This window comes from Nicotiana attenuata, chromosome 1 (genome assembly GCF_001879085.1).
Source record: "Nicotiana attenuata strain UT chromosome 1, NIATTr2, whole genome shotgun sequence".
Lineage (NCBI taxonomy): Eukaryota > Viridiplantae > Streptophyta > Magnoliopsida > Solanales > Solanaceae > Nicotiana > Nicotiana attenuata.
This window is the reverse complement of record NC_031989.1, coordinates 75,855,287-75,869,553: the sequence shown is the minus strand read 5'-3', so window position 1 is coordinate 75,869,553 and position 14,267 is coordinate 75,855,287. Positions and strand designations below refer to the sequence as shown.

Here is a 14,267-nt window from a genome sequence, read left to right as displayed (position 1 = left end):
GGTGGAGTTGAGCACAGCATTTCACCCCCAGACGGACGGACAGTCCAAATGCACTATTCAGATTCTTGAGGATATGCTCCGTGCGTGTGTGATTGAGTTTGGAGGGTCTTGGGATCAGTTCTTGCCATTGGCAGAGTTTGCTTACAACAACAGTTATCAGTCCAGCATTCAGATGGCGCCGTATGAGGCTTTATATGGTAGGAGGTGTAGATCTCCGGTGGGTTGGTTCGAGCCGGGTGAGGCCAGGCTATTGGGCACAGAGTTAGTTCAGGACGCTTTGGAGAAGGTTAAGATGATTCAGGATAGACTCCATACAGCCTAGTCCAGACAGAAGAGCTACGCGGACAGGAAGGTTCGTGATGTTTCGTATATGGTTGGTGAGCGGGTTCTACTTCGGGTTTCGCCTATGAAAGGCATCATGAGGTTTGGGAAGAAAAGGAAGGTGAGTCCGAGGTTTATTGGCCCTTTTGAGATTTTGAGGCGAGTTGGGGAGGTTGCTTTTGGGCTTGCCTTACCTCCCAGTTTGGCCGGGGTTCATCCGATATTTCATGTTTCGATGCTCCGGAGGTATTATGGTGACCCGTCGCACGTGTTGGATTTCAGTTCAGTCCAGTTGGACATGGATCTATCCAATGTTGAGGAGCCAGTGGCTATATTGGACAGACAGGTCAGAAAGTTGAGGTCAAAGAACATTGCTTCAGTAAAGGTTCGTGGCGAGGTCAGCCGGCCGAGGAGGCGACCTGGGAGACCGAGCAGGATATGCGCAGCAGTTACCCTCTTCTTTTCACTACTTCAGGTATGTCTTTATGCTCGTTCGAGGACGAACGAATGTTTAAGTGTAGGAGAACGTGACGACCCGGCCGGTCGTCTTAAGAATTAACGCCCAGATCCCCTATTAACTGCTTTCCCCAAGTTTATTTCTGCTATCTTGATTTGCCGGGACGTTCAGTTTTGAGTTTCGAAGAGTTTTGGGACACTTAGTCCCTCAATGAGAGCGTAAGTGTTGGAAGAATGGCCCATAGTTAGAACAGTGTGAAGACGGCCTCGGAACAAAAATCCGATGGTTCCGTTAGCTCCGTTAGGTGATTTCGGGGTTGGGAGCGTGTTCGGAATGTGTTTTGGAGGTCCATAGCTAATTTAGGCTTGGAATGCCGAAGTTGAATATTTTTGAAGTTTCCGGTCCGATAGTGAGTTTTTGATCCGAGGGTCGGAATGGAATTCCGGAAGCTGTAGTAGCTCCGTCCTGTCATTTGGCATGTGTCTGCAAAATCTTAGGTCATTCGGATGTGTTTTGGATAGGTTTTTGATCGAAAGTGTATTTTGATGAAATTTGAAGTTCTTAGGCTCAAATCCTTGATTAATTCGGGTTTCCGGCGTTGTTTTAGGTGGTTTAAGGATTGGTACGAGTTTGAATGATGTTATGGGATATGTCCGTAGGTTTGGTTGAGGTCTCGGGGGCCTCGGGTGTGTTTCGGATGCTCAACGGAGCATTTTGGAGTTTTGAAAAAGTTGCAGAAATCCTACAGCAGTTGCAGGTTCCATTTCCTTCTTCGCGTTCGCGATGCTCCTATCGCGTTCACGTAGCTCTGACCTTCTTTTTCTACGCGTTCGCGTCCTCCTCCACGCGTTCGCGTAGAGTAATTCTGGAGGAGGACCAGTTTTTCCTCATCTTGTTTGCGTTTAGTCCTTCGCGTTCGCGAAGCTTCACGTTTTCCTCAATCGCGTTCGCGTCAGGGCCATCGTGTTCGCAAAGCTTTATTTGTCTCTGAGGGCTGAGCCTATTTTTACTCAACACGTTCGCATTACCCTTGCCGCGTTCGCGTAGCTTAGTGAGCCCAGGTCTTCGCATTCGCGTTCTTCTTCTCGCGATCGCGAAGGGCATTTTTGGCAGCTTCAATTTTTCTTCTTCGCGAACGCGACCTTGCTTCCGCGTTCGTGATGCATAATGGGCCTGGGCAGTTATAAACATTTCAAAACTAAGGGTTTGCCATTTTTATCAAAACACAAGCTTGGGAGCTCGGATTTGGGAGAAATTTCGAAGGTTTTTCGAGGGCAACTACTGGGTAACGATTCTCTTCTCCCTTATGCTTAAAACCCACTAATCTAATCACGAATTCATCCTTAATTTTGGATTTTTGAATGAAAAATGGGGAAAACTTCATAGACAAAACTATTGAGTTTTGAGTGGGTGTTTGACCTCCGATTTGAGAGATTTTTATATGGTTAAACTCGTGAGAGTACGAGGGTTCTGAAAATGTGAAAATTATCCGATTCCGAGACGTTGGCCTGAGGGGTGTTTTGGTCATTTTACCTATATTCGCGTCTTAGCTTTAAATTTAATAGTAGAATCAGTTGCTTGAGATGTTATTTACGATATTGTAATTGAATTGAATAGATTTGGGCCATTTGGAGTCGGATACTCGTGGCAAAGGTGTGGTTTCGAGTTGATTTTAGAGCCGACTTGAGGTAAGTGGCTTGTCCAACCTTGTGTGGGGGACTTTTCCCCTTAGGATATGATATTTGGTAATTGAATGCCTTGTACGTGAGGTAACGAGCGCGTACTTAAGCCAATTGTTGAAAACCCGATTTTACTTAAGATATTGAGACTGAGTTCCTTTCGTATTTGCTTTATTTTACTTGCAATTATAACCTGTGTTAGATTAGAAAAACATGTTTAGTTGATTTAAATTGCCTATTTGCTTAAGTTGCCTTGACTGTACTAGGTGAAGCATGTTAGGCTAGTACTACCTGTTGCTTGTATTTTTGTACTTCATTTCTGAATATCTTCTGGTTGTGGTTGCGCATTTACATTGGGACTACGGATGTGGGAATCCGGTAGCCCCCCCCCCCCCCTTGTTTGTTTACTTTGGGTCTACGGGTTAGATTCCCGCTAGATCCCCGCACATTGATAGTTGGACTACGGGACGGTATCCCCGGAGATCCTTCGGATATACTCATATGTTGGACTACGGGACGGTATCCCGGGAGATCCTTTGGATATACTCATATGGTGGACTACGGGACGGTATCCCGGGAGCTCCTCGGACAGTTGATGAAATGGACTACGGGACGGTATCCTGGGAGATCCTCGTTGTTGGTACTAATATTGAGTTGTCTTACTCTGTGTTACCTTATTCTCTGCGTGTTATTGTTGCTTCGTATAACTTGCCTTACTTCATAAGTTTATTCATTATTTCTGTTTACTTCATACTGTTGCAAGGCTTATTATTATATTTTATCTCAGTAGGGCCCTGACTTTCCTCGTCACTACCCGACCGAGGTTAGGCTTGGCACTTACTGAGTACCGCTGTGGTGTACTCATGCCCCTTCTGCGCATATTTTTCATGTGCAGATCCAGGTACTTCATCCCAGGCGTATCACTCTCGAGGCGGAGAGATCTAGCTGAGACTTCGAGGTACTTCTGCCGCGTCCGCAGACCAGGAGTCTCTATCTTATTCCAGCTTTAGTAGATAGTCTTTCCTTTCTTTCAGTTGTTTAGACATTCTGGAGTTAGAGCGGTGTATTACTCTTCTATTTGCCTGTGTTTCCCGTGAGTTTCCGGGTTTTGGGGTGATATTGTAGACTTCCGCATTATGGAGTTGTACATGCCGGGTAGCATTTATATACAGTTCCGTTTAGTTGTTCAGTTTTAATTAATTATTCCGCAAGTTATGTTGTTTTTCCGCATTGTTAGGCTTACATAGTCGTAGGGACTAGGTGCCATCATGACATGTTCACGGAGGACGAACTGGGGTCGTGACATTAGGACTCTAATAATTTATCTAATATTTATAATTATCCCATGTATGTGATGGACTCTTAATACTTATCTTTGTAGGTGATATACTTATCATTATGCATGTTTCCATATCATATAAATACAAGCAATATTGGCTCTCTATTTGTTGAGCCATTCAATAAAATCTATCATATATCAAAGAACATTCTGTCAAAATGATAGCAGAAAGCAATTGCGAACTGTTATTTTTGTCAAGCTTGGGCATTGCCAAAAATAAGCATCAAAAGTAATATCAAGTTATCTATATTTGTTTCACCAGGTACAATTGTTCTGTACTTTTCTTATTATTTTGCATCTAAAATTTGTTATTTTTGTATATCTTTTGTTTGTATCTTAAAAATTTATTTATTAGAAATTTAATATGTCAACAAGAATTTATGAATTCGTATATTAAAAATTCCAAGAAAAGTGAGAAGAATTGAAACTTTAATACAATCCCCAAAAGGAGGAAGAATTTATGGTAGATGAACAAATCACTAATATAATTAAGCTAGAAGATAATGGAATCCAAGAAGAAGAAGAAGAAGAAGTTGGTGAGAGTCTAATATAGATCTTTTAGAAAATCAGAAAATCCTAATAGAATTGAACAATAATCCTAGAAAGTAGAAACATATATAATCCTAGTGAAGAAATCGGTTATAAATAAAATATTAATAATTTTACATCTCAAAAAGATGGAAAAATAAATTTCAAATAAAATTTTATTAAATAAGTTTTTATGTAGAAAAACTTAGGGCCCCTCATTGAAGTTTGGCTTTAGGCCCCAAATACTTTTGAGCCGCCCCTGATTCGAATTGTCTTAGTTCAACTCCTTGAGAGCTAGCTAGTGATAATCCTTGACTTCTTGAACTAGTTTTTGTATTTAAGTTTTTAAATTGTGTTCTTGTATTAATAACGGAATTTAATGTTGTTGTCTCCTTAATGACGGACTAGCTACCTTTTGAGGTTTTTTTTGGTTTCCCACCCGATGTTCGGTACCCACATTGGAGCCCGACTAAATCCGGATTCGCGCCGAGAAGTCTCGCATTGTGGGTAAAGCGCTCCCAAACAAAGGCGACTCCATACCCTGGGGCTCGAACTCGAGACCTTTCTGGTTAAGGATGAAGGAGTATGTACCACTCCACCATAACCCTTGTTGGTACCTTTTGGGGTTGATAATGTAGAGAGTGAAACAAAAAAATTAGGAGAATTTTTTCTGTATATCTCATTGATGTAAAAACTTTGGTATTTATACAAGTATTGTAGCAGATGAGAACAAAAGAAAAATTTACACTTGCCTACTACCTATTGGCTACTAAATACAAATAAATTACAGCTATGTACTATGTACAACTTTGTACAAATTTATGTATACCGTTATGCATATCTAGAGTTGTATTACAGTTGTCTTTTGTTTTCAATTGTCCAGACTTGGGTCAAATCTCAGAATTTGGGCTTGGTTCTTCAACTTTTGGACCATTTTCTTCTTTCTGGACCCTATCCCCAAATCCATCTGCCTCTTTCCTCTTCATAGTCGGCTGGTCTTCTCTCTTATGAGAAGTGAAAGAAGAATTAGGTAATTGAAGCTTCATAGATGCGATTCCAACACCCCCCCCCCTCAAGTTGGAGGGGAGTGTAGCGACGCCCAACATGCCGAGAATTGAATTGTGGGATGGCCCAGATAGTGGTTTGGTGAAGATATCGGCTAATTGAGAGGATGATGTCACAAATGACAGAGAAATCAAACTAGAGAGAAATTGTTGCCTTACAAATGGCAATCAAGTTCAACGTGCTTCGTTCTCTCGTGGAATACGGGGTTCTGAGTGATGTGAATTGCAGCTTGTGAATCAAATGAATAGTGATCGGAAGAGAAGGTGGTGTAGCTAGATCTATGAGAAGTCGAGTCAACCAAGTTACTTCGGCAACTACCCTCCTCATAGGTCGATACTCTGCCTCCGCGGATGAGAGCGAGACTGAAGCTTGCTTCTTTGATTTCCATGAAATTGGAGATCAGTCGAGAGTGATAAAATAACCACTGATAGATCCGTGTGAATAAACACAAGATCCCCAATCCGCATTGCAAACTGCAAGTAGTTTGAAGGAGGGATCAGAGGACATGAAAATACCTTGTCCGGGGTTGGTTCTGAGATATCGAATCACTCGTAGGGCAGCATTAAAATGAGGCATCCGGAGCTGCTGCATGAATTGACTGAGGTGTTGTACCGGATAAGAAAGGTCTGGTCTTGTGTGAGTGAGATAGTTTAACTTGCCCAGGAGTCGGCGATAGACAGTTGGATCAGAAAGAAGGTCACCAGATTCACTACTAAGCTTGCATGAAGGATCCACCGGAGATGTAAGAGAGGGCAAACTACTACAGTCAAATTCATTAAGAACTTCCAAAGTGAACTTTCGTTGGCTGATGACTAAACCCTGTGGCTCATGAAGGGTCTCCAGACCTAAAAAATAGTGTAAGTTACCTAGGTCCTTGATCTGAAATTCCTTGTGAAGAAATTTTTTCAATTGATGAAGTTCTTCTTTGTTATTTCCTGTAAGTAGTATTTCATCAACGTATACTGCTATGATTGAAATTGAATCTGCTGATTTCTTATAAAAAAGTGAATAGTCGTTAAGGGATTAATAAAGCCCTTTGAAGTTTAATGTGGTTGTTAGCCTGGTATACCATTGGCGCGAGGCTTGCCTCAAACCATAAAGCGATTTGCAAAGTAAACACACATGGTTGGGGCTAGGTGGAATTTTCCTGCTAGAAACTTCATATATACCTCTTCCTGTAATTCCCCATGTAAGAAAGCATTGTTTACATCTAGCTGTGATATTCCCCATCCTTTCTTTACTGCAACAGCAAAAAAGGCAACGTATGGTAGTAATTTTTACCACTGGGGAAAATATCTCATTAAAGTCGACTCCTTCTCTTTGAATGTCACCTCGAATAACCAACCTAGCCTTCAACCTTTATACACTTCCATCTGCATAATGTTTTACTTTGTAAACGCATTTGCAAGGGAGAGCCCTTTTTCCAGGTGGTAATTACACAACTTCCCAAGTTTGGTTGGCTTTTAGTGCTTTAAACTAAGTGTCCATTGCTTGTTGCCAACCTGGATACATATTAGCTTGGGAAAAACTGGTAGGTTCAATTATATTTGAAATAGAGTTGATAAGGTGTTGATTGATAGTGGAAATTCCAGCAAAGGAAAAAATGGTAGGGTTAACAGGGTGATTAAAACATGAATCAGTTAAAGTAGTTAAGTAAACACTATTGCAAAGATAATCATTTATATAGACTGGTCTAATATGAGGTCTATCTGATCTTCTCAAGACTAGTGGAGATGTACCTTGTTGTGAATTATCTGACTGTGATGTAGGATAAATTTGAGATTCTTATCTTTGGTTTGAAATAGGATTAGAAGGAGAAATGGGGCTAGAAGAATGAATTGGAGTAGGAGGATCAGAAATAGGATGAGTGGAGTTGAAAGGACAATTGATGTCATCAGAATTACTGTCAACCAAATCAATAATTGAGATAGATCCAGGGAACATAGGAAGAGAACTTGATTGTAAAGAAAAGGTGTAAACTGATTCATGGAACTGCACATCTCTAGAAACAAAGATCTTCTTGGTATTAAAATCTAGGAGTTTGTATCCCTTCTTACCATAAGGGTACCCAATAAACACACAAGCATTAGCCCTTGCCCCTAACTTGTCCCTGTTATGAGAAAGAGTTGAGGCATAACACAAATAACCAAATAATCTAAGGAAATCATAATTAGGAGCTTTACCAAACAAAATCTCATAAGGTGTCTTGTTTCTAATTACTCTAGAAGGAAATCTGTTGATCAAAAAAGTGGCAGTGAGTAAACATTCTCCCCAATATGAAATAGGAAGTTTAGATTGGTGCAATAGAGCCCTATATGTTTCTAAAAGGTGTCTATGTTTCCTCTCAACAACTTCATTTTGTTGAGGGGTAGCAGTGCATGAAGTTTGATGTATGATCCCTCGAGAAACTAAGTACTCAGAGGCTGTTGAACTTGCACCTAATTCCAGTGTATTGTCTTATCTGATAATTTTAACTTTGGTGGAGAATTGTCTTTCTACCATGGCCAGGAAGTCCTTTAATACTGAAAAAGCATTACTTTTTGTGCTTAAAATAAAAGTCCAAGTTCCCCTACTATAATCATCAACGATAGTAAGAAAGTACCTATATCTATTATAGGTAGTTGTCTTATATGGCCCCCACGCATCAATATGAATAAGTTCAAATATATGTTTGCTGGTGATATTTCTTGAATGGAAAGGAATTCTTGTTTGTCTAGCTAAAGGACACATACTGCATTGATAATTAACATTGGATAAAGAAGATGAAATAGAAGGAACATTAATGTTTTTCATTGCAGAAAATGGCATATAGCCTAATCTAAGATGCCACAGCCTTACATTGGAGTTAACTTTTACAGGAAAAGAAAGAGGGAAATAGCATGACCAGACTGTCTTGCTTTAGGTAATGAAACTACATTGTTTTCAGATGACTTCCTAGACCTATGGCTTGAAGAATCTAGCAGATAGACTCCCCCTTTTGCTTCACCAAGACCCTAGGGGATCCTCACTGATAGGCCCTATATCATGCATGCATTAGAAGAAAGGATTAGAAGACAATTGTATTGTTTACAAATTTTGTGAACTGAAAGTAGATTGTATATGAAACAAGGCACATATAAGACATTTTTTAGAGTCAGATTACCAGGAATAGTTACATCTCTAATGTGAGTAACTCTAATTCTATACGAATTAGGAAGATTTATCATTAAAGGTTTTGGAAGAAGTCTGATAGTCGAAAAAATTGTAGGATCCGAAGACATATGTTTAGAAGCTCATGAATCCAATATCCAGGAGGTGATTTTGAAATGAGAAGATTTAGAAGTTGACCCATTAAAGGCTATACCTGCACAGTTGGCAACATTCGCGACAACATCTGAGCTTGAAGATACTGTCTGACCACCCTTCACCTGTTGAACAAGTTGAACTAGCTGAGAAACTTGATCTTGTGTGGGTTGTTGATTTCCATTAATTCCATCAACAATGCTTTGCTCTCCTGCTTCACTCACAGAATATGTTGCATTGCTCTTAACAGGTGCTTGGAACTTCTTTGACTTTGTGAACTTGAAGTTTGCCGGAAATCCAATGATCCTGTAGCATTTTTCTATTGAATGCCCAGGTTTTTAATAGTAAGAGCAGGCCAAATTGTTTTTCTTTCCCTTGAAATCAGACTTCCCAAACTTCTGACTTGGATGATTTTGATTTGCAGCCATGAAGCACTACTGGAAAGTGTGCCTATGGCAAAGCATTGATGATCGTTCCAATAGATAGGTAAACCGTTGCCATAGAGCTACTGCAACGGTTCAGCACCCATTTCACCAGCTCGCGTGCCAATAGAGCTTAAGGAACGGTTCTTGCAACAGTTCATATAACCGTTGCTATAATATGGTCTATCGCAACGGTTTTTCCTTTGCCCTATTGGAACGACTATTCGTATTAAGTGCAACGGCTAAAATCTGTTACCATACCATTTAATGCAACGGTTGATAACCGTTACCATAGCGTGTACTGCAACAGTTTTGTAAGGTATTGCTACGGCTATTTATGGAAATGACAACAATTTCTTTAAGCTATTGCAACGGTCTGAACTACCTATGGCAACGGTTTATAGATCCTTTTGGAATAATTTGCAGGTCCTGTTGCAGCGGTTTACATTTTTTATTGGAACGCCATATGATTCCTACTGCAACGGTTCTAGTGGGCTATTGTAACAGTTTAATTGAAACAAACATATTGCCCCTGTTGTAAATAAATATTTACATATAGAATAAATTATAAAGCACAAAAACTTATATCAATAACAAAATGAAACTATTCATAATCTAAATTGTCCAACAAGCTAATAATATCCATAAGAGTGAAATGTTCCACCCCAAGTACATAAGTCTTACATTTAAAGAGTTAAAAAGTAAGTTTCAAAATGTTAATAATAAACATTTCTAGACCATGCATCTACAGCAATTCAAAATTCTTTTTAAGTAAGGTCTAGATCTTCACTGTTTCTATCTTCCATTTCTTCATCTACTCCACCTACAAAAGAGTATAAATAAAGTCATTATCCTTCGAGAGAATCCGATCTAAACATTCTCTTAGTCCAAAAAACCAAGGGAGTGCATCAAACAAGAATTTGAAGGGTGTTTCACTTACCTAAAGATAAGAATATGTGACAGTTTATAAAATATTGTGCATTATACATGAAAATATTCAAAGAAAAGCTAGTTATCAAACAACCTGTAAAAACACAAGATGCATTTCACTTATTATACAAACAAAAATTGAGGGAAACTCCCCTGTTATGTGTTGCTCGAGCTTCTTCATCAGGCACCCAAAATAAAATACTCCTAAGGACAATTGTCATTAACATTTCATATTATAATAGACTAAGCTTAAAGAAACTAAACCTCACTTATTTCCTTTCTTCTGATTACCAGAAACCATTTCCTTGTAATTGAGAGATTTTGTTTTTCACAAAACACTGACTTCAGATATTCTGTCACTGGACTATCTATTTTCTACATGAAATCCTTCCTAACACCAAAAGAAAATTAACCTAAAGATCATTTCTGGATAAACCTTTAATGTTAATAATAAAGAAAGTCAGTACGTCCATTCCTGAGGAAGGTGTACTTCAAGATTTATTGTTCCATCTTGTTGTAGATTTCTCCTCTATCGTGCAGCATATTACTCCCTTCTTCCAAATAGAATAATCATGCTTGGCTTTAAAGTGATTACATAAGTTTTCAACACAAGTTTTCTTGACCCAAGAGAATAAATTTGAAAAAGATCTAGACTTTATCCTGTAAACGGTTAAAATTCCTCTTTTACAACTGAATATCTAGGTTCTACCCGCTATACTGTAAAGAACGTAAATGAAATTCAGTGCTCGAAGGTTTTGATATCAAACCCCAATGAACAAACAAATTAGTTGGTAATAGTGAAAATTGCAACAGTGACAACATAAAAAAAGAGGAAAAGAAGAAGAAAGAGAAGAGGTATAACTTTTGGTGCGGATATACCTTGATTGTTACTGCCAGCAGATGGACGATTGTTTAGTTGAACAGCAGTTTGTTGTGCAGAGGAAGCTTCTCCAGTGCTCGTAATATTAGCATGTTAGGATCAAGTCGACGCTGAAGTCGTGCAAGGACATTCATTATAATATCTTGTTCCATAGCACCCTATTGTGCATTGAGCCTTTCCTGCATTCTTAGTCAACAGAATACAAAGTTTCTTATTTCTTCAACAATGTTACCAGAAAAGTGATGCTCAAATAAGCTTCAATAATGTGACAGCAAATCAGTTGTATATCGTGAGGAGAAATAAAGATGGATTATATCAGTTCCCCACCAGTATATCACACATCGTGTTCTGCTTGAGTTACAAAGTTGAATTTTTTTTAAATCAATGTATAAATATACTAAGTTTGTACTCATGGAGAGGAACTCAGGAGAATTATCGTGTGACTAACTGCATTTTACATCCCTTGCCAACATGTGGAGGAGACATTTTAGTTTTCCAATTAAGCATACTCCCTGATTATGAGCTTTGTGGCTAGTGTGTCTGTTCACCGATAGTTAGCAGAGTTGAAGTGATTTCATCCTCTTGAAATTTCATCCTCTCTAATACCTAATATCATGCAAGTTTCTACTCATAAACATATGATGTTAAGTAGTTGAATCTCATTCAAACTCTACAAGCAGGGAAACTTGAAAACATTTTTATTTGTGCGTTCACTGTTTCTGTTTGTTCAAATTTTGTTTGTAATAGTAGACAGACATTCTTATCCTCAACAACAGCAACAATGACCCAGTAGAATCCCATTAGTGGGTTCTGGGGAGGGTAGTGTGTACGCAGAACTTACCCCTACCCCGAGGGAGTAGAGTGCCTGTTTTCAAAAGATCCTCGGCTCAAGAAGACGAAAAGAGACAATAACCGTACCACCAATAAAAATCATAAGAAAAATAACATCATGAAAATAAGAAAGTAGATGCAAAGCAAACGCGATAGACAACATATAGACCCGGCACTATGGAAAATGAAAGAGAGAGAGAGAAACAAAAAATTAGCACGGTTACTACTTGCAAAATTTAGAGCGTAGACATTAATTAAGTGCACAGAAACTTTCAGCTTGTCAAAGGGGCTCCTTGTTTTTCAAGATAAAAGATAAATGAGGAAACTAGCAGTCAGATAACCATTAGCTACTGGACAGCTGGTCTAGCGTACAAATCGTTGAATAGCTACCATTGGTAGATTATAAAAAGACATTCTAGGACTAAGGAATCAGGACTAGTAGTAGATGCTTGAAGATAAGCAGAAGATATTCTAGGACTAAGGAATCAGGACCAGTAGGTGCTTGAAGATAACCATAGGACCAAAAAAATGTACAACAGGGCAACAACATAATGTAACTGCTGCATGCAGAACTAAGATCAGTACAGATGAACAATTAGTTTAAGTGTTTAACGGTACTCTTCCCCTTTCTCCTCTACATTATCATACTCTCCAAGTAACAAAAGCTCATTTCAAAGCTCATTCACATTAAAATAACAAAGAAACTAAATAAGTTGTGCACCCATAGAAAAGAACATGAAACATACTTGGACCAGTTCATCAATGGTCATAGCACAAACTGGAAGATGCTCAGCAGATTGAACATGAATGCTTGCCCCAGTCGCACTTTGCAATTTCTGAATAACATCGCCTTTTCTTCCTAAAAGGCATCCAACCAAATTGTTAGGAAAAAGTAGACGCATGATGATTACAATTTCATTCTTATCCTCATCTTGTGCTTCATGCAAGTCATCCTGCACGATCGAGCAAATAAATAATAATTTTTAAATATAATTTTGGGAAATTCTCATCTCACGAAATAAATTTTGGATTTGAGTGAGGTAGTACAACTAGTTTAATTTTTAAGCATTTACCTTAATACTGAATTTAAGACTTTTAGCACCATATCATAAGCCACAACGCTCTCGAGCTCGAAAACTCAGGAGTTAACACTCTAAATTTAGAACAGGTTTACCAACTCGACAAACCAGTAATGAACGATAAGAAATTTTCATAGATTACACCCTATCAGAATGGCATCAAAATTCAACTCAAAGACCTTATGAAACATAGTTTATGCCAATTGATAGCATAAATCCATATACTAATGCTGAGAGTCAACTTCTAGAAAAATCCAAATATAGAGTGAATGCAATTACAGAAAAATAGACTAAGATAAGAGTGTCAATAAATCAAGACAAAGCAAGCATTACTAAAACACTGACCTTTTTGAAAAGTCATCTTTGGCAGATTTTCTACAGGAATATTAGTTTTAAAATTTAGACTCACAGTAGCCACATCTTAACGAAAATAAAACTTTAACAATTGGGGTTCAAAAAAACAATAGAAAGCAAGATATTAAATGCACTACCACACCCTAAATATTATAGAAAAAGGGAACGATTAAAGAAGAAAATACCCAAATTGAAAAAGAAAAACTTACAACTAAAATTAATTTTGTACAGAGTGCCTTTTGCGTTTGCTATAGAAATCACCGACTTCCGAGTTCATGGGTTGAATAAGACGATACTGAGAAGATAGTCTGAATGTTAGCAAAACGGACACTGATCTTCTGGAGATCTCTCACCGGACTACTGGATTTGAGGGATTTCAAAGAGAGAAATTAAAAGGGAAAATGGCCTGAGGAATTAGAGTGAATTGGGGGAAACCGAAAACGTAATTGGAGATAAGAGAAAAGTAAAAAGGGTTCAGATCTGGGGAAAATATGACTGGAGCTAGAGTAAAATGAAAAGGGGAAAATGGGTACGATTAGAGTAATTGGGGTGGGGGGGGGGAACTTTATTGGAGATAAAGGAAAAGAGAAAAGGGTTCAGATTTGGGGAAAAAACGTAACTGGAGCTAGGCCACATCTACTTTTATTTAGAAAATAAATAAAAATTGTGGATTTTGACTTTATATTACATATTACATATTTAAAAAAAATAAAAAGGTAAAAAGGTTTAAAGACAGAGTACTAGATCTGGCGGGCTACGCGAAAAAATTAAGGAGGGAACAATAACCTTTCGTATAAATATTTTTTGGAAAAAACCGCTGCCACTGATAGATATATTGTAACAGTTAAAGAAACCGTGGCTATTGGAAAACGTACGGCACAGTTATTATACAATGGCAACGGTTTGGTTGCTAAAGTGTACTAATATCAATATCATCCAAAACCTTTGGTAACGGTTAAAACCGTTGCAATAGAGGATCTGTGGCAACGGTTATGTAACAGTTGCTGAAACTTCCGTCGTAGTGATGGATGAAGAATCTCCAAGGAATTGAGAGTTCACATAAACTTTCCTTTGCTTCTCATCTTGCATTAATAGGGAAT

General features: G+C 38.5%; 1 protein-coding gene and 1 long non-coding RNA gene across 2 annotated transcripts; both read right to left on the bottom strand.

Moving 5' to 3' along the window:
• LOC109237494 (uncharacterized mitochondrial protein AtMg00810-like) lies at positions 5,789-9,254 on the bottom strand. Its single transcript, XM_019403813.1, has 4 exons — positions 9,181-9,254; positions 8,733-8,977; positions 6,559-6,629; positions 5,789-6,382 (listed from the first exon to the last, which is right to left on the bottom strand). Exons 1-4 carry the CDS (start codon positions 9,252-9,254, stop codon positions 5,789-5,791), a joined length of 984 nt encoding a protein of 327 aa, XP_019259358.1.
• On the bottom strand, positions 9,725-13,697 carry LOC109241443. Its single transcript, XR_002070234.1, has 4 exons — positions 13,377-13,697; positions 12,481-12,687; positions 10,903-11,089; positions 9,725-9,916 (listed from the first exon to the last, which is right to left on the bottom strand). It is a non-coding gene; the product is annotated as an uncharacterized LOC109241443 (long non-coding RNA).